Here is a 21,750-nt window from a genome sequence, read left to right on the forward strand (position 1 = left end):
ATCTGTATTTTCATTACTTTATTATTTTATTTTCCTAGTTTTTTATATTTTTTATAGCACAGGCACACCATGGCAAATCCCTTGTATATGTAACCCATGATGTTTGTTAATAAAAGGGATTCTGATATTGATTTCGAATTCCATTCATTTAATAATGAAAGAATTGAAAAATGTATAAAATTATGTGACAAAAAATGACAAACTCGAAATCCACTCATCAGGAACACACACGACAAAGTAGCCCACGCCTGCACGCCGAGGCTGGAGTAGTGTAAATAATAAAACAGTGCCATCTAATGGAGAAAGTGAGACACAGCATGGACCGAGGGTAAATTCAGTAAGTTTCAAATTCATTAATTTATTTGTTTGTTTGTGTATTTTACTCCATGAGTTGGGTTTAAATTTATTTTTATACTTCTTTTAATAGGGTAAAAAATACAAAAGACTGGAATGAAAGAGAGGGCTAAGCTAAGCTTCTCGAAAGGAAATGAAAATGTAAAGCTTCTTTGAGTCAGTGTGTTTCTCTGATTGGAAAATGGAAAGAAAAAAAAAAACCCTAAAGGAAAACCACTTTCATTCATCATGTGAATAAACACATGATTAAAAAGTAAAATTTAGATTTTGAGCACGTTTCTAACTTTTTTCCGCCTTTATGTGGTTCATTTTTTATTTTTTTTTTGCATATTGTATATCTCTTTACATGTAAGATTGGAGTATATGGACAAAAATATTCAGACAGCTGACTTGTCCAGCTGTAGGTGGTTCTTATCCAAAATGTCTTACTTAAATTTGAAGACACCCAATTGTACACGATGTCTTGAACTAGGAGACCCCTGTGCCCAAAGCCAACTCCATGAAGACTTGGTTTGTGGGTTGGATTGGAAGATCTTCTGCTATAAAGCTCTGATCTTCACCTTATTTTACACCTTTGGGATAAATTGGAACACTGCCTGCACCACTGGCCTCCTAACAGGTCACCTGACTGTACTCACATATTGGATTTGCTTTTAATTGTCCCTCTATTAACTATAATTAACCAATAAAACACATTTAACAACTTGAAGATCACATGTTGGTATCTACTGGACAACAGCTCATGGTTTTAATGGTGTTTCTACTGGAATACATTAGAATTTCTTCACGATTTCTTCATTCTCCACCTGTTGTTACATTTCTTCCTTTTCTTTTCTCCTATCCTCATATTTTTCTTCCTCCCATCCTTTATTTTAGCTTGGCTTCCTTTTTTCTGTCTTCCCATCATTACTTAGTATTTTTGAACTGTTCCGTTTTCTTCTTACATCCACCAATAAATCCATATCTCCATGTTTCCTTTCAATATTCCAATCTTTCTTTCCTTCAGCCTTTAGTAATTTCTTACTTTAATCTTCCCATCATTCCTTCCTTTCTATCTTTTTCATGTCATCATTTCCTTCTTTCCTTTCTCTTTTTCTTTATCCCATCCTTTCTTTTGTCCCCATCATATCTATCTTCTTTTTTTTCTCCCCATCATTCCTTTCCTCCTTTCTCCCATCATTCCTTCTTTCCTTCTATCTGCTCATCTTACCTTCTTGTGTCCTGTCATTCTTTTCTTTCTTCTGTTCTCCCATCATTCCTTCTATCTTTCCATCCACTCATCATTCCTTCCTTTCTTCTGTTCTTCCATCATTCCCTCTAATATTTCAGACTCATCATTCGACACAACATCTTCAGACAAAACTGCAAGGAAGCGTTCCAACAGAATCAGCAAGCTGATGATGTTTCATCACATTATTCCAGTTCTTTACCTTTTATTCTTTCGTTCATCTTCTGTAGGTATTTTATCCGGGCCAGGCCAGCTCTGATGCTAATCTATGGAACACTGAGCAGATGGGAAGAAATACCTCAGAGCACTGTACCCACACACACACACACACACACACACACACACCCCCTACGCTGGCATGTGTGTGAATGTGGAACAACTCTCTTTTCTTCCTTTCAATCCTCTTTGATTTTTTCCACCATTTCTCTCCATCAATATATTTTTCCGTTCAATAATTTCTTTCCATCCCTTTTTTCCATTTTGTATTGCCCATACTATGTCCTTTTAATCTTCACTTCCTTCTTGCCAACCAACCTCCTATTATTCATTGCTTCCTCCCATCCTTCTTCTTATCGTTGACTTCCTTCCTTCCTTCTTCCTTCATTTCTTCCTTTCTTTCATTCACCCTTTTATCCTTTCATATCTTGTTTCCTTCCTTTTGAACCAACATTCATTATTTTCTTTCATACTTACCATCATTTCTTTTTTCCCAGTTCCCACTTCTCTATAAAAATTATAAAGGCATATGGTATTGTGGATTTTTCAGGAAAAACTATTAAAACTACATTTAACTACATAAAACATACATAAATACAATTAAATCAAATTTTATTAACATTTTTATTCACTGTCTCCTTCCCTTTTCCCATCCTTTCTTTTTGTCCTTCTTCCCAACATTCATTTTTTTTATTAATTCCACCCACCATTCAATAAGTCGCTCCTTCATCCCATCATTCATTCATTCCTTCCTTACTTCCTCCCATAATTTCTTCACGCTTTCCTTCCATTCTTCCTTCTTTTCTATTATCCTCTCTTTCTCCCATCCATCCTTCTATGTAACCCTTCTTCCTCCCATCTTACCTTCCTTCTCGTCAACCTTTCTTTCTCCCATCTTACCTTCCTTCTCTTCAACCTTTCTTCTCCCATCCTACCTTCCTTCTCTTCAACCTTTCTTTCTCCCATCCTACCTTCCTTCTCTTCAACCTTTCTTTCTCCCATCCTACCTTCCTTCTCTTCAACCTTTCTTTCTCCCATCCTACCTTCCTTCTCAACCTTTCTTCCTTCCATCTTACATTCTTTCTCTTCAACCTTTCTTCCTCCCAGCCTTTCTTCTTTCTCAATCTTTCTTACTCCCATCCTCCCCATCATCTCTTCAACCTTTCTTTCATACTCCAATCCTTACTTCCCTCAGCATTCACTCCTTTCCTCCATCCAAATTAATTAATACTAAAAATTAATTAATAAAGAGAAATAACTGACATCTATAGTAACTGTTGGTTCTTGTTGAAACTGATGAATGTGTCCTCTTACCTCTTTTTTCAGCCCAATCAGGTATTGTAGTCAATTTCTCACCATCCTGTATGTAAGTGTTGTGTATAAAAGTGTTTAATTAGAGACTTGCTGTGCAGAAAGTTCTGTGCCCGTTTCCTTTCTTTCATTTTGCTCCACCACTGTGCAATGTGCAGACAAATCATCCCAAAGTGTGAGTGAAATAACCAGAAACACAGGAGAGGTGGGCATGCGTGCAGAAAGAACCGAAACCAAAGAAAAAGAAAAAAGGCAGAGAAGTATTTTTCAACAAAAGATTCATTGTTGTATTTTTCCCCACATTTGGTTGTAAATTCAAACAGAAAGCATTCATCCCAATCCGAAAGTACCACACAGACATCATTTTTTTTTTTTGTTTGTTTTTGCCACCACTCCCTCCCGTTATACCCTAACCCAATAAAGCAGCAGATAATTCACCAGAAACAAAAAAAATAAAAACACAGAAGCTCCTCGTTCAGGGGTTGGAACTTCATTTCTCTGCTCAAAGTCTGAGCTCCGGATGGATGAGGTGAAGTGTGTAAAAGGACTTGAGCTGTTCCTATGAATACCAAACCCCTTTTGACAAGTGAGGAGAACAAAGTGAAAGAAAAGAGAGTTAGAGAGACAGAGAGAGAAAGAAAGAGAGAGCGAAAAACACCAAAGTACAAAAAAATAACTTGGACAGGATACACTTCCATAAACTGAGTGAAGTCTTGGGTCAGTGGTCCAACGGTTTGATCCCCCACTGCCTCAAGTTCCATTGGTTCGGTAGTTCAATTTCCGTTTGTCCATGTTTGAAAAGTGGTGCACCAGTTCCAAGGCAGAACCAGATGTTCCTTGGCAAGGAAAGCTGGGGAACGCAGTCGTTTCAGCTGCAGCACTTTGATCTTGAATACGTTTGGGAGAATGCATGAAACAAAATGGACCAAGACTGCACAATGTGGTTGTGGCTGTGGTGGAAAAAAGAAAAATAATAATGAAAAAAACAAAACATGTTTGCATCATTCCCATTCTCCTTGTCTTTTTTTTGTGCACTCGGTCACCACCATTTCCATTCAGATATATTTATAGCCATTTATATATAGATATCTATATATATATTTTATACAATTAAAAACACCATAGAGATGACAGACTATTTGGTTTCTTTTTTTTCCTAAGTAGAAGTTTCTCTTTTTAATAAATGCATATAAATAATTTATCTTTTTTTTTTTTTTTAGTTCTTTTATAGACTGTCACTCTTTCCAAAAAAAAGCAAAAAAAAAAAAAAGCAATTGCTATCTCAAGCCATCAGTGTTCAATAAATTTTCGCGATTCCATAAGCTTGCGTTCATCGATTTTGGCAGAACCTTCTGCAGCCTTGTTCTCAAGACACAAGGTGTGATGAAGAAACTCTCATTGTCTAGGTTGGGTCGAGTCCTCGTGCATGTCTCTGGGATCCAGCAACTGAGTTTCTGTTGGCCCACTAGGAGCCGTGTTTCCATGGCCGGTTCCGCTGGCACGAAGAATACAAACTGTCTCTTTCGCCACATGAGATGCAGTAAACATGGTGTCATCCTGCTTCCCGTTGGCACTGGCTCTGAACTTTTCTCGAGCCTCTTCTGCTAAACAGGCGCCTTCCTTCCTCTTTTCACCCACCCTGTTGCAGACAGGATTGGCTACGGGGTTGTCCGCTGTACTTCCGGTACCCCCCTGATGCAGAAAACTCCGGTTCATTCCATCCGCACAAGTCGTCTGCATGCACGAGGTTTCGTCTTGATGCGAGTGGACAGACGGGATGATCGGGATCCGATATGGAGCAGGGGATCTCTTTCTCGGTGAGCCGAAGCAAAGGTTCCTGGGTGGTGCCCATATTTGACAGGATTGGGAAGCTTGCATTCCTTGGAAAGTATCCTGGTGCAGCAGCGTGCCATCAGGCTTCGTCACATTCCTGCAGAAAGAGACAAAAGGAAATCAAAAAAGAACACAAAAAGAGAACGTTCGTAATAGATCGCCAAGTGGGAAGACAGAAAGACAGACGAGCATCCGTCAATCACAAAACAGGCATGTTCTTCGGGAAAGCGCGACCCATTCATGCATGTAAATGAAAGAATTGCCATCCGAGAGACTAAATTGCTACCTTCAATGTTGCATCAACAAAGGTAAACACCCTCTCAAATGTGACAAACTGAGCGATGAGGCTTTTCCGGAGCGAACAAGCGCACGAGAGACCACTTGGCTTCTAGTGCTTAATTATGACATTTGTTCAGTACCCGTAAGACGCCCTTCATTTGCATTTCTTTCGGAGCTGAATGACAAAACATGACTCGGGGCTTGTTGTCTCTCCTTGAGACGTACTCACAAATTGATCTGCAGGGATTTTTGCACGCGCGATGTTTTCACGCTTGATGGAAGCCGAAGAGGTTCGAGGCAAACAGACCCCGTGCAGCATTATCGCCTCAAATCAGTTGTCGTCTGAATTATGTTCTTTGCTTCTTATCTCCTGGTAAGGAGTCATAATCCCCAACAATAACATGCACCATGTCAATATTTAACCATCTCCCTCTCCCTTTGAATAACTTCTAAATACGTTGTGAACCTCCATCAAGGGCTCTTAGTTCCTGTGAGGAAAAACTCCAAAGAGGATCCTTCAGAAAATCTTATGGACACATTTAAACACATTTGTGTCATACTGATTAATGCTTTATGGACAGCACGCCATATTAATCACCAAAATATTTAATACCAATAAAGCTGTATCATACACTATAAAAAAAAATCTGTATGTACAGGGGTGTGAAAAAGTATGTGTCCCCTTCCTGATTTCTTAGTTTTTTGCATGTTTGTCACACTTTAATGTTTCAGATCAACAAACTAATTTAAATATTAGTAAAAGATAACAAGTGAACACAACATGCGGTTTTTATTATTAAAGGAAAACAAAATCCAAAACTACATGGCTCTGTGTAAAAAAGTGTTTGCCCCCCTTGTTAAAACAGTGGTTTATCACACCTGAGTTCAACTTATCTAGCCACACCCAGGCCTCTTCACAATCAAGAAATCTCTTAAATAGGACCTGCCTGACCAAGTGAAGACGACCAAAAGATCCTCAAAAGCTAGACATCATGCCACGATTCAAATAATTTTGTAAATAAAATGTTCCAACATGACAATGCCCCTGTGTACAAAGCAGCCCTATGAAGCTATGGTTTACATGGGTTGAATGCTGACTGCACCCCAGGCCTCTTCACTTATATCAGTACCTGACTTTCCTAACACCCATGTGTCTGAATGAGCACAAATCTCCACTAGCACACTCGAAAATCTAGTGGTACCTATTCCCAGAAGAGTGGAGGGAATAAGAGCAAATTGGGACTAAATGTGGAGTGCGATGCTCAAAAAGCGCATAACGTTCTACCCTTATGACCAGCTGTCCGCAAACATTTGGCAATATGGTGTATATAGCTTACTAATATAATCACCGGTCCATCTCTCTTTAATATTCCTGCCCTACACAGTTCTCTTTGCACATCTCTGCTTTCCTTTTTTCCCCACTCTTTTTTCAATGGTCCATCGATTTGTTTTGAATACAAATATTTTCTTTCCAGACTGTTTCGACGAGTTCCATCATAAAACCCAAGCTTCCATTTCCTCCGCAGTTTATTAGCAGACTTCTAGTCAACCTTGGTAGTTTAGCTATTGAAAAAAAAATATAGAGATATAAATATACGATTTTTCAGAGAAAATGAGAAAGCGTAATGATACCCATTTCAGGCAAGTACTAATCCATTCGAGCTTTACATAAGCACGAATGTATACTTTTCAGTCTCTTTTTAATGAGTCTCCTTTTTGTCAATAAAGTCCCAAGGACTCTTCCCGGATGAGTAGAATCTCATAAGCTGTGATTAATTGTGCTGCGTTTTAGATAAGATAAGGGATTTAAGTAATCTTGGCTGAAGTATAGTCAACTTTCATCTCATTTTAATGATGTAATCTTCTACTCAGCATGTCAATATAAATATCTCAGCTCTCTCTCTCTCTCTCTCTCTCTCTCTCTCTCTCTCTTTCTTTCTGTCATATGCTGAAGGAAGAACAAGAATGCGTTTGAAATAGAGATGGGCTCATGCTTGTCTGTTAAACTCCCAGAGAAACTGAAACTACCTACCTAACATCCATCCATCCATCAGTCTATCTGTCTATACATCCATCTATTCATCACATCCTAATACACCCAAGAACCAAAACTTACTTACTCGCTACATATAAGAGGATCTGTGTGGAAAAATAAAAAAGAATAAGAAGCAAACCTACACAAAAAAACTTACAAAACCAAAAAAAAAGCCTGTTTATATATGTTAGACTTTAGAGTTTTAGAAATAACTTTACTTTTGATGAAGCTGATAATTATTTTGAGTACAAACACACTATATGAAGAAAAGATTGTGGACACCTGTCCATAAATTGGTACGTGCTTTTAAATATCCATAATATATTTTTAAGATACTAGGAATTACTTGTAAACCAGTTGTATAATGTTTGCTATACTGCAGGCTACAAAGATGTAAAAGTTAGACGGACATTGGAGACTAAAAGTACAATAATTATTTATAAAGTATTTCGAAAGTTAATTTGTCCTTTAATTGCTTATGAAAATGTAATATTGACTTCAGTGCTGAATTTGCATGCGGTGTGTTAGCAGAAGCAATCAAGTCAAGAGGTTGCGATTAAATGAGTTCAGCAATTTTTTGAAGAATGAGTTCTTGATAGAGCACTCATACTAGTAATAATAATAACAATAATACAGAACCCAATTGCTTTTCAGATTCAATCTTTTTTATGTCAATTACAGCAAGCTTTTCTGACAGATGAGGAACAAACCTCGCCATATTTCTCCCGCTCGCTTTTTATTGGCCATATGCAAAACAGACTGAATCTCTCTCTGTCCCCCTCTCTCTTTCTTTTCATTCTTCTCCATCCCAGCTTGTCTCCATGGAAACAGGCTTTTTCTTCAACCCAGTGTTATTCTCGTGCATGTTTGATGTTTTTTTTTTTTTTTTTTTTGCCCAGACCAGAATTAGAAATAGGTCAGCACTTACAGACTGCTGTGACAATCGCTGGGTGACCCGGTGGACGGTCAGACGGTCGTGCTGATAGAATACTGTAGAATCCATACTACCGAAAGTAAACTAGCGGGAACTGTTGCAACGAAAATTCGAACGAAGTTTGCTGTGCACAGCGGTGCATGATGCAGGGACACACGCAGACTCGTAAACAACCAAAAACATTTATCAGAGCTTGAATAAAAAATAGACCCTATGGCACAAAGTAACCATGCTGATCCAGGTTCAACCAGTTCATTATACACTATAACAAAACAACATAAAGAATATTCTGCCTGCTGTTTCTATACACCAAAGAATAGCTCGCATCAAAACCTACAAGTCTTTCAACATAGGGTGGAGATCAGGTTGCAGTTTTTCTTGAGTATTAATCTATAGTTTGTAGAAGTTCAGCCAAATTTGACCTTTTTGGTTCCTATACGTTTCCGGCAGAGCCTCCACCTTCCAACCTCAACCTTGTGTATTTTCCAGGCTAAAATCCATCTAGGTACAAAACCTCAGTTCCACTACACATTCTACCAACTATCAAATTAGCAGAACGTACCTAGAACACCACGGAAACCATCCAAGTCTCCAGCACAAACACTTGAAACACCTTTCCAACCAAGTGGAACAACACAACCACCATCTAATAGTCCAGAGTTACCAAATGAAGTACTGTTACAATCAGCTGCAACTCCTTCACTGTTACCTTGAACACGACTCCAACCATCTAAGATTTTAGAATAACCATCTGGAAGACCCTCACCAGGAATGCCATAAGAAATCTCTATGATTTCAAACTAACCACCTTAAACAACCTTACAAACCAACTGGTCACCACCTGCGAAAACCATAGCACCCCGCTAAGATTTTAGACTATTTACCTGGAACACCATTACACCAACCAGTAACACTTTAACAACTATCTAAAGGTCCAGAGCAACTACTTGGAACACACAATCAGCTGCGACATTTTCACAACACCTCCAACACCAAAGCAACCAAAGCAAGTAACCATCTGGAACCAAAGCAAGTGTCTATGATTTCACAGTAACCACTTGAAACAAGTTTACAACTACCTGGAACACCACATTAACCATCTAAGTGTCCAGAGAAATCCCTCTTCAACTCCACCTTGACTATTTTCTTGCTCTCAGAAATCTCAACTTCATATACAGATTCAATTCCACCTCTAGTCAACCATAACTCTACCCCAGTCTGACCTACTTTTTAACCAGAAGAACCAATTGCAGAGTAAAAGAATACATTGCTATGTTTCCATAGCAGTCCAGCTTATTCTTTCTGACACGGCTCACACTTACACTCTTGCTGGCTCGACATCCCTCTCAGATCCATCCGCTTCTTGCAGGTGCTGGTAGGCGGGTCCAGAATCCTTTGAGCCGGTGATAGGATTGAGTCGTCCACTAGGTATGGGTGGAGTCCTGCGTGTTGATATGCGAAGGGCCGGCCGATTCTTTGCCTCACCATTGCACAAGACTGAGCTACTCCTGTGAACATGGCAGAAGACACGCATTTATACTGTAAACCTTTAAAAGACATCTGCAGTTTTATGTTAAATAATCTCTAGCAAATCGCAGACGCTGTTAGCTCTTTAATAAATGATGTATGTATAGCTGCCATCTGCTGCATACGGCTTTGACTAACATTATTATGCATCATTACGGCTCTATGCACACATCAGGGCTGTGCTTTGCCCTCGACAAGCTTGTCTCTCTTTCCCTCTTGGTGTTTTTATAAAGTTGTTAATGGGATGTAGATTCAATCGGCTTAGAAAGGGCTTAAAAAAAAAAAATATTTTAAAAATTATAAATCCATTGATAAAAACAGACCATATTACAGTACTTTAGTATGTCATTTGTATAAAAGCCTGGTGCTGGAAGTGTCCTGATTCAAAATGTAACATGTTCAAATCCCACCACCACTACAGGCCCTTAACCCTTAACTGCTCAGCTGTATGAATGACCACTGTATGAATGACCACAATTACCACTGCTATGCTGATGCCACTCAACTCATTGAGATCCTCCAGCACTGCTCGACTGGCCTCACTTTCTCTCAGGATAAGATGTAAGTATACCCCTCAAGGCTTCTCTGTTCTGGCACCAAGGTGGTGGAATGACCTTCCCCTCATCTTGAAACACTTAAACTAGCACTTTTCTAGGTTTGATTGGTCTTTTACACAAAAAAAATGTAATTCCTTTTAACAGAGTTGTAGGTAGATTTAACTTTAAGTTTGTGATCTAGCATTCCGGTGTAGATATAGTATTACTTAATAGAGACTTAAAACATTTTTGTACGTCTCTCTGGACAAGGACATCTGCTAAATGCCGCAAAAGTAAATGTAGATAAGGGCATCCAACAAATGCCATAAATGTCTTATTTATACAACTGAGCAGTTTGGGACTAAGAGCCTTGCTTAAGGGTCCAGAAGTGGCAGCGTGAAGGTGTTAAAATTAGAACCTCACGACTTTCTGATCGGAACTTCCAAGCTACAAATATGATTTCTCAAATACCACAATTCTAACTAGAAATAAAAGGATGGAGAAAGGTCACCAGAACAAAACAAATCAAGCAAAAAATAAAAAAATTCACCTGCCATACAAGTTCTTATTCTAAGTTCTTGTACCAACTTTGTGATTTGCAGCTGCACCATCGGGGAGCTGAACTGCTATTCTAGATACTTAATCAACACCTTCTAACCACGCATAATCAAGAATTCAGCAGTGCTGTGGTATAAAAATAAAACCCAGAGAATTAATATAAAAGCTTCCTCTCCTCAGCATTGCTGTAAGCTTATAACTAAGCATAATGCTGAACTTTTTATTTCCAGCTTTATTGCAAGATTAATAATAAACTGAAGTGTCAAATGTTGGGTTTTCTGCAGGCAGTAGAGAACAGCAACAAATGAAGTGCAATAAATTGACTGATTGCCTCAGTTGTTTGTAGTTACGGTAACAATAAACATAGCGAATACACAATATGATGCTAAATTATTGAACCTGTGTGGTTTCTGTGTGTTTGGAGGGGAGGGAAGTTGGGACTTTTTATTTTTGCAATGCAAGAACAAAAGTGTATAAAAAGGTTCTCCCTAAAACTAAAAGCCATAGTGTAAGGTTTGGCAATGACCCTATCAAGCTCTTATTCCATATAAAAAAACCCAGATTGTTAGGACAAAGATTAACATGTCTTGGTTTACATTTAACAAACCCATCCTATGTTCCAGAATAAACACCTGGAACACCTAGGCAACCACTTGTAATATCCTTGCAACCACCTGCAACCACTTATTAACCCTCACAACCACATGGAACATCATGGCAAACTATTTGGAATTCCCTCAGAACCTCTTGAAACACCTTTGCAACCCACTGCATCACCTTTACAAACACCTGCAACACTGTTACAACCTTTTGGAACACTTTCGCAACCACCTGCAACACCTTTACAAACTCTTGGAGCACCAGAGCCATCACCAGAAACAACGTTTACAACCATCTGGAATACCCTCACAACTACGTGGAACAACTTTACAACCACCTGGAAAACCCTTACAACTACTTGGAAAACTTTTACAACCACCTGGAAAACCCTCACAACTACGTGGAACAACTTTACAAGCACCTGCAAAACCCTCACAACTACATGGAACACCTTTACAACCACCAGCAACACCCTGAAAGTGCACATTTTCTTAAGCAAACAAATCCTTTGACTTACAAAAACCTTTTTTATTCTCTTCTTTTATTCATTCTTTCATCAAGTTCCTCCACATTGCTGTTTTCCTCTTTTAACTTAGTCAAGTCCAGTTTCTCAGTGTTTGGGCAATGAAAATGGAAAGGAAATTCCAATACGCATTTTGGACTCAAAAACCACTTTTAAAAAATGAAACGTGCAAAATATCCTTTAGTCTAAAGGGTTTGGATTTTTTATTCCTTAGTAAATCGATTTGTATTTCAGGTTTAATGTGATTTGTATAAACGTTTTCACACAGCAGCTTTACACAAATCTGAATGTAGAACTTATTTAGATCCCCAATGAATAAACCAAAGGTGGCATTAGAAAGGAATCCGACTCACAATGTTTCTATTGGATAGTGCGATTATAAATCATGACAATACACAGGTATTGTAACACAAGAGTTTGATTATTGAAGCATCACCACAACAATGATTTACTAATTTATTTATGAAATAAATAAATCAGATTTACTAAATTATTCGTGTAAAATTCATGTAAATTTATTCATGTAAAATTTATTCATGTAAAAAATTATTCATGTAAAATTATTGTAAAATGTTGTAAAATTATTCATGTTAAAAATTAATGTAAAAAACTGTGTTTTGTTTTGCACTTAAACTCCATTTCGCATCAGACACCATAGCGTTTAAAAACGCCCACCCTGGACTCCAATTTCCAAAATATACTTGCACGTTAACAAGCACCCTCATTGTGATCAATCCCATCTGTTTCCAATTACACAGCCAAAGGTTAAAAGGACCTGTTTTCAATTCACTGCGAAGTATAGGCTCAGTTTAACTTTTGCCATTTGCCAAGCCTTTTGCCAATTCTTCTGGCTTTTGATCTCGTTTTCAAATCAAATCAAATAGTTTATTTGTGACATACACATACATATAGAGTACGGCATGCAGTGAAATGCTTTATACGGCATGAGGGAATAGGATGGGGTGAAAAATAAACCAAGAAAGAAAAGAAAAGAAATGAATGCAAATAAATAGAGTATAAACTATATAAAATATATAAAGATATATTTGAGAAAAAAAGTGTATATACAGGATGCTTATGACAGTAAACATTTTCAACCGTAAAAATTTAAGGTGGTTGATGTGATTGTCAAGGTCCCCTGGTGGTCTAGTGGTTAGGATGCGGCGCTCTCACCGCTGCGGCCCGGGTTCGATCGGTCAGGAACCAACCCCAGCCATTAGGGTTGCACAAGCCTTAGTGCCGGTCCCAAGCCCGGATAAATAGGGAGGGTTGCGTTAGGAAGGGCATCCAGCGTAAAAACATGTGCCAAATCAAACATGCGGATGATCCGCTGTGGCGACCCCTAATGGGAGAAGCCGAAAGAAATGGATGGATGATGTGATTGTCCTTAAAGTGACCGTGTGCAGTATGGTGTGGTATAAAGTGCACGGCGCTGTGCAAGTTTAGAGTTAAAGTGACAGTCCAGAGATTAAAGTGTCGAAAGTTTAATTAAAGTTTTCACGTTCTCGTTGTTTTTTTGCCCAGTTTACATGGTTTGCTGATCAACTGACAAAATCCTGTTTTACGTTTAAGGATTTGTCTGTCTGTTTAAATAAATAGACGTCATATTAATCTGCATTTGCAACCACCTTTCTCATAACATGACATTTGTATTTGCACCAGAGATCTACAAAAGGTGATTTAAGGCAAAATTTATAGAAATAATGGCTTGTTTCAGATGTGTGGATCATGTAATCAAAAATGATCTATACTGTCGTAAACCGATAGCCCTTTACAATGGCACCAAAGCCACTCTTGGAAGGAGAATGAGGTTAATCTAACTTAATAAATATAGCAGCGAGAGTGTTTGTCGGAAGACCGTAATCATATGTACGATTTTAATTCAGTAACCGTTCCGCTTAGCGAGGTGGCGCCGCGGTCGGAGTCCGATTTCTTTCGATTTGTCTTGATCTCCTGCTCCTCTGCTGCGCGTCGCTATGGAAGCTCGCATTTAACATGTTTATCACCAATTCCAATTACGATCACTCTTTTTAGCGTTCAATAAAACTCCAATTACAAGCGGCCACGCTGCCTTGGAGTTAATATCATTTGGCCGGGTGTCATTTCAACACATTACGGCGAGTTTGCGTCGTGCCCGTCTTCATGGCATGTCATTACAATAGCCATTATCATCATGAGGCTGTCTACAGGGCCATAGGCAGGCGGGTGGAAAACAAGCTGAGTCGGTTTCACTCAGGTTAATGCAATATTTCAGCTGGGAACACCAGTAATGTCCAATTAATGCTCTCTGCTCGCAGGCTGCATTGGCCATGATGCTAATTTCTGTGCATTTACTTATGCATTTACATATGTGAAATATCTCATTTAACATTCTCCGTTTGCGAATGTTAGCTTGGCCATTATGGATGTCTGTCCCACCAAGGAGACATCAGATCTATTTAATGGGTGGTTGATTGACTAACATTAATTCCATAATCTTTAACTCTTGCATTACATAGCACAAGCATATAAACAAATAAGCTTAACTTTTTCAGCAATTTAAGCTACAGGAACTTGTCTGTTGGATCAGAAAACAGGTCAGCCTTTGCTCTTTACGTGCATCAATTAGCCTTGGTCGCCTATGACCCTGTCGCTGGTTTACGACCGTTCCTTCATTGGAACAATTTGTATAGATACTGACCACTGCAGACCGGGAACAGCCTACAAGAGCTGCAGTTTTGGAGATGCTCTGACCCAGTCTTCTAGCCATCACAATTTGTCAAACTCGCTCAAATCCTTATTCTTGCCCATTTTTCCTGCTACTAAAATATCAACATTGAGGATAAAATTTTCACTTGCTGCCTACTAAAAAATCCCACCCACTAACAGGTACCATGATGAAGAGATAATCTGTCAATGGTCATAAAGCTATGCCTTATCGCTAATATATTATATACATATATATACATATATACATACATACATACATACATGCATACACACACACACACACACACACACACACACACACACACACACACACACCTTTTATCTGTTCTAAATGTACCTTAAATTAATAATTTTCAAGTTTTTAATACTTTAATCAACATGGGCATGGACAGAAATAGATGCTTTATGCAAATATATGTTTACTATTAGGGAAACCATACAACCAGACAAATGATAAAAAATTACAGAAGTCATCAAGACACCAAACTGAACTTTTTCCCTCACACTGATGGTTTTAATTATCGGATGTGTGTATTGGAGTTTGGTGCTTGATTTGATACTTAGCGCATCAGTAAAACACATGTTTAGTAATTAAAACTTTTTGTTTTATATATCTGAGTAAAGAAAGGTCATCGTAAATAAATGTGGGTTGCATTGAAGGTTTTAATTTTGTATTTGCATATTATTGTATTTTGATTTGTGCCAGAGATCAGTAGATACATTAGATATGTGGATCATGAAATTGAAAAACAAACAATAATGCTGTTAACAGGAACAGCACACTAGCTAGATCGCTAATATAGCTTTTCAGTTTGTTATAAACTGACTTTGACTTGTGTGTTTACTTTGTATTCATTTAAAATGTACCAATCATATCTGGCAGTTTGAACTCTCTAGCCGTGGGAAGCGGGAGATCGATACCTCCTTACCTGTGATGTCGGGTGGTTGTCAAACCCCTTGTGAAAGAAGACGTCATTGAAGAACTCTGAGAAAACACGGATTCGTGGACGCTGCCTCCATGTAGTGGAGTTTTTGTGCTTTTGCAATACTGCTGAAAGAAAAGATCGTATTTGAGACTACATTTACACAGAGGTCACTGTCATTCAAATCAGTACAATTCAACATTGGACATTGTCCCAAAGCAGCTTTAGAGTAACAAATAGATGATAAATCTACATTTCAGAATCAGAAATCAATTTATCTCTAATAAGCAACAAAATGAACTCTGAGATGGTGTGTGGATGAAACCTTAAAAAACATTTGAAGAAGGGAAACCCCCCTTCTCATCTGGGTGACTACTACTTCTTCTTTCGGCTGCTCCCATTAGGGGTCGCCACAGCGGATCATCCGTCTCCATACCACCCTGTCCTCTACATCTGCCTCTTTCACACCAACTACCTGCATGTCTTCCCTCACCACATCCATGAACCTCCTCCTTGGCCTTCCTCTTTTCCTCCTACCTGGTGGCTCCATCTTCAGCATTCTTCTACCAATATAATTCATGTCCCTTCTCTGCACATGTCCAAACCATCTCAATCTCGCCTCTCTCACCTTGTCACCAAAACATCCTACATGTGCTGTCCCTCTAATAAACTCATTTCTAATCTTGTCCATCCTCGTCACTCCCAACGAAAACCTTAACATCTTCAGCTCTGCTACCTCCAGCTCTGCCTCCTGCCTTTTACTCAATGCCACTGTCTCTAATCCATACAACATCGCAGGTCTCACCACAGTCCTATAAACTTTCCCTTTCATTCTTGCAGATACCCTACTATCACAAATCACTCCTGTCACTCTTCTCCACCCACTCCACCCTGCCTGCACTTTTTCTTCACTTCTCTAACACACTCTCCATTACTTTGCACTGTTGACCCCAGGTACCTGAACTCCTCCACCTTCTCCACCTCTTCTCCCTGCAACTGCATCACTCCACTGCCCTCCCTCTCATTCACACACATGTACTCTGTCTTACTCCTACTGACTTTCATTCCCCTTCTCTCCAGCGCATATCTCCACCTCTCCAGGCTCTTCTCAACCTTCTCAACCTCTCTACTCTCACCACAAATCACAATATCATCTGCAAACATCATAGTCCAGGGAGACTCCTGTCTGACCTCGTCCGTCAACCTGTCCATCACCACTGCAAACAGGAAAGGGCTCAGGGCCGATCCTTGATGCAGTCCAACCTTCACTCTGAACCAGTCTGTCGTACCTACTGCACACTTCACTGCCGTCACACTGTCCTCATACATGTCCTGCACCACCCTTACATACTTCTCTGACACACCTGACTTCCTCATACAATACCCCCTTCTCATCTGGGTGACACTGAATATATATTTATTATAGCTCCAATTCATATAAGGAATGCTTTGAAATTAAATAAATGAAATCTTGTAATATTAATGTATGAACAAATAATTCTGTTCTCAAACGATAGATTCCTTCCACCCTTTTTGCCCAGGAACTGCCGTGACACCAGTGTATTTTCTTTTCACGTGCTCGTGCATCACTTTGGTGCTTCTATGCCACACAAGCTCCACTTTGCGTAGCTTCCAGGTACATTTTTCTTTGTTGCATTTAATATAAAATGTCCTGTCCCACGCCTTGAATGACTTCCTGCTGCCGGTTGATCCTGTTCTGTCCGCCATTTTCACAAGTGGCTCAGTTACCTTGCTGCTAATCCTAAACTTGAGCAGTAGTAACTAATCAACAACGGATTTCATTATTAATAATTATTGATTTATTGATTAATTGTTGCATTATTTAAATCATTTCAACATCTATATCGCCGCTTTTGAATGTGTTCTTGTAAAACTGACTTTTCTAACACCAAAACACCACACTACTAAATCCAGTTGAAATATCACACTTTGAAAAGCCTCCCTCATTTATATAAATATATATAAAATCCCATATCTATATGCTGCAGAAAGCGGAAAAATAATCTGTCTGCGTCACTGTGGCACTTAATCTCCGCCAGGCAACAATGATGAGAGAAGAGTGGATTGAAAGGAGGACAGCGAGTAGACTAGGGGAAGTACCGATGCGTGAACGAGGGCTACGCAGGGGGGTTTAACGTCAGCGTAATTGGATAACGTGGTCCATCGTGGCCTCGTTTTTTTTTTCCCCGGCTCGAAGCCGTCACATGGCTGAAATATGTAGCGCGCAGATAAGATTACGCTAAAGAACTCCGAAAGACGTGAGAAGAGCCGGAAGACGAAAGAGCTTGCTGTGAAAGAATAGGTGATATACTGTGACAAAACTTTTTTTTTTTGATAGGAAATGCATCTTAACAACACTGCGTTTGATATAATTACACAGGAAAGTTAAACATATTCAGAATTGGGTTAAGGTGACTGAGTTTTAGAAACCTGTACTGCTTTTTTTTTTAAATTGATCAAAATGTGTTTGTTTATTGATCGGTGCACAATGGCATGAGATGCATTTAAAGCCGTTAAACATCACACACTTCACAGCTGAGGTCATGAACCCAAGGCGCACATATTAAAACACATATTTCTTTTGCAATTGATCGAGAAATCAATCTCCTGCAATTTTCCGCTCGCCTTTCAAAATCTCTGCCTCTCGGTCATGATTTCTGATACATTGTTTTTTTTTTTTAAAAAAGCAAAGTGTTTTATTTTCCAAGCAAGCCAGTGACTCCAGTCCTTCAGTGATTGGTCTTCATGGCATTGACGATTATTCTGACAGTTCATCTTTATCGTTAAACCCTGTCCCAGTCATTGAGCTTGACTGACATTCAAATTACAGCCATTTTTGTTATGAACTAGCAAGCAGGACGGGTGTGTCTACAGAAGCTAATGCTACGGCGATAAAAGTGCTCGTCAGAAATGCCTGCTTTCCCTGAGCTGCCTTTCCACGGCGATGACGAAGACGCAGTGATTGTGATGAGGACTGAGAAAAGGGTCACAAATGCGAGACTGTCAAGATGAAAAATATAATGCTAGTAGCTAACGTCATTCAGTTTAAACGTTGGGAGTAAGAGCCTGTCCGCGTGTACATCAAATAAATACCATTGGCGTACACACAGTAGGGCTAATAGCTTATGATTGTCATGTTTATATGTTATTATTGATCATCCCATTCTAGATTGATGCAACCATTTTCTGGTAATAATCAGCTTCACTCTTCTCTTTTGGAAAAGCTTTTCATTAGGTTTTGTTGGGTTTTTCTGTGAGGATTTATGTTCATCCTGATACAGCATTAGTGAGCTTAAGCACTGAGGTTAGAGGAGACGAGGAGGCTCCAGTTCATGCCAAAAGGTGTTCAGTGTGGTTGAGTAGGTCAGAGGATTTTTTTTCCGGGTTACTCGAGTTCTTCCACTCCAACTTCGTCTTAATAGAGTTTGCTTTGTGCCCAAGAGCGTCCTCACGCTGAAATGAGTTTGGGCCCTCAATGTCCACTGAAATATAAATCCTAAAGCCTATATTTTTTTTTCTGGGGTGTTACTTGCATATATATATATGACATGATATTCAAATGATACCTTTAAGTACTACCCGTGTATCCCCCGATCAAGTAGCTTTCTTATTTTTTTTTCCATCAACAGAGACGCACCTTTAAGAGGAACTGGACAAGAGATGATAACACTTACATTGTGCAGCTGGAGGCTGGGGTGCGCCTTGCACGGTTGGCCAATGCTGTAGTTTTTTAGGCCTCGGCTCTCTTTCAGGTGCGCCTGGAGCTTTTCCCTGCGTCTCCTACAGGGGGCAGCACAAACGTTCAAAACATACGTTAACAACCATAAAGCATATATGCCACTCCTTGTGTGTGTTAAATTCATCGCTGAACAGCACCAACACACTGTTCGATTTTTTTTTTTTTGCCAACATCAGGATGCTCAGTCGTTCATGTCATTATATTAGATGCTCTATTGAAATCGCACGGCTGTTCTTCTGCCTGTTCGGCTCCGTAAGCCGTGATTGACAGGTGCACTTTATTCCTGTTATGTTTGCCCAGCAGCACTAGCACACACTGACTGCCTCTAGCTAAGCTCTGTAAGCTTTTGGCTAGAAAATAGAGAGAGAGAGAGAGAGAGAGAGAGAGAGACATTCAAATCAGGATTTGAAAACGTCCATGCTGAGATCAAAAATACAAGGCTAAGAAGTCAATGTTTAGCCATCTTGGTCGTCCTTGAACACCACACACACACACACGAATGAAAGACTTATTAATATTAATCTTTGTAAGAAAAGTGATCTCAAACAAACAGATATTTTTCGGATATAGGTTAGGATATAGATATTTTTCAGATAGGCCAAGTGCACATACATTGTGGTACAGAAAACAACAAAATTGAAACCCGAAGCCCAGGAGAGAAATGAATAATGCTTTTTTTGAACATAGACACCAGATTGGAATGTGTGTGTGACCAAAGAAGTCAAGATCAAATTCCAAAAACATGACTAGCAATGCTAAATATAGTATGGCATTCAATATAGTATAGCTTTCTTTCTTTTTTTTTCTTAAAAACAATTCAAATAAAAATGTCCATAATGCAAACTTCTCAGTTTTAAGTGTGCTGTGTAAATGTCTTTGTGCCTTGATTTGTTTTACATAGCTAATTAATTACCTCAGGTGTGTAATCAAGTGGGAGTTTTGGGGCTCTGCTACAACTATGATTTTATTGAGATTGTATTTAGTTCAGGGTTTGGTGTGCTGGAAGTCTTTCGTCCTGATTTAATCATCCTCCACTAGATAACGATGGATTCAAAGATGTTTCATCTGGTTAGCGCTGTTATTTTTGTGTGTGTGTGTGCGGGTCAATTCCTAATTAGATGGCTAATTAGGCTCGGTTTGTTCGAAAGGTAAATTGTGGCTTACTGTGATAGAGTAAAAGGTAAGTATTCTGTGGTGGGTGCATAAAGTTGTTTGTTAGGTAGTAATAGTACATATGCTATGTGCATAGTATTGTCCTTCTCTCTTGGTTAAATTGTTTATGGTCAATGATTGGATCCATTTTGGTATTTTTCCTGAGATACTGTATGTCTGAGGGGGTTACTGTAGAGTGTTTCTAGTTCAATAATGCCACTCAGGCAAACAACAATGTAATGTACAGTCTTTCAACACCCTAAATATATATTTCACAAAAACAGCTTTGTCTAAATAATGCAGAACGCATGCAATTGTAAAGAATTTTTTTTTAAATCACAAAAGTGTATTGATTTGATATTGTTCCATAATAATATAGGTATGTATGCTTATTAAATTTTGTATTCTAAATGGTCTATGAATTTTAAAAGTTAAGTGTTAGAATATGTAAGAATTTTTGCACGTAAAGGATTTTCCCATAGACATGCTAGTTCGTCCAATCTCACCAATTTAACAAACAAAACCAATCAAACAGATAAATAAATACTGGGTTTTGTATTTGCTATTAATCACATTTTCAGTTAAATACATTCAAATAAAATATTTTGGATGGTTGTGGAATCACTTCTGATTCTTGGAATACACAAAGAAGCAAGTAGCGATGCTGGGGCAGATTTTTTTCTTGCTATGACTGTAGATTTAAGCAGACTGATACTTATGTTACAAAAAGCCCCAAAAGCTTTTTTTTATAGTTTTTTTCTATAGTGTTTTGCTGGTAGTCTGTTACCAAACCTATTAACCATCAATGCGGTAAACGTATATACTGTCTTTAAGAAATGGGACATGAAGAGTTTGTCAGAATATATCCCTCTCTAGAGTTGATGTGCATTCGAGCACAGTATTTATGCTCAAATTAGACATTGTGTTTGTCTGAGATTTTTTTAAACATAATTTATTTAGAGGTATATCGTGTTAATATTCACTCCTGGTTGAACGATTATTTGGAATCGTCAACTTCTGGAACTGGGTCGATTTGGGCCAAAATCACAGCAAGGGCAATTTTTTTGTTTTTTCACACCAGACTGCTTGTCATTGCATCGCTTACACACTCATGTTCAGGAACGTGTCCAATTTTCGCCATGAGTTTGTCTGCCTGTCTGTTAGTCTGTCAGAGTTGATCATTTGTGCAATTTATAGGTTCACTATTTATAGCATTGATATGAATTGTTCAGTCAAACCAACCGATATACTGATTAGACTTTGGAATTGATC

General features: G+C 38.7%; 1 protein-coding gene across 2 annotated transcripts in view; it reads right to left on the bottom strand.

The window, feature by feature from the left end:
• Nucleotides 1-2,393: 2,393 nt before the first annotated feature.
• LOC124376103 (pro-neuregulin-3, membrane-bound isoform) overlaps nt 2,394-21,750 on the bottom strand; it is a 344,151-nt gene continuing 324,794 nt past the window's right edge. Inside the window, exons 6-9 of one of the 2 annotated variants that reach the window (XM_046835022.1) lie at nt 19,262-19,367; nt 15,573-15,694; nt 9,513-9,698; nt 2,394-5,039 (exon numbers count right to left, since the gene is read on the bottom strand). In XM_046835022.1, the coding sequence (XP_046690978.1) occupies nt 4,505-5,039; nt 9,513-9,698; nt 15,573-15,694; nt 19,262-19,367 (949 nt within the window). In that variant the 3' untranslated portion in view covers nt 2,394-4,504. The remainder of the gene's footprint in view (nt 5,040-9,512; nt 9,699-15,572; nt 15,695-19,261; nt 19,368-21,750) is intronic. The other variant, XM_046835031.1, reaches the window with a different exon arrangement.

The sequence above is a fragment of the Silurus meridionalis genome, chromosome 2, assembly GCF_014805685.1.
Source record: "Silurus meridionalis isolate SWU-2019-XX chromosome 2, ASM1480568v1, whole genome shotgun sequence".
NCBI classification, from domain to species: domain Eukaryota; kingdom Metazoa; phylum Chordata; class Actinopteri; order Siluriformes; family Siluridae; genus Silurus; species Silurus meridionalis.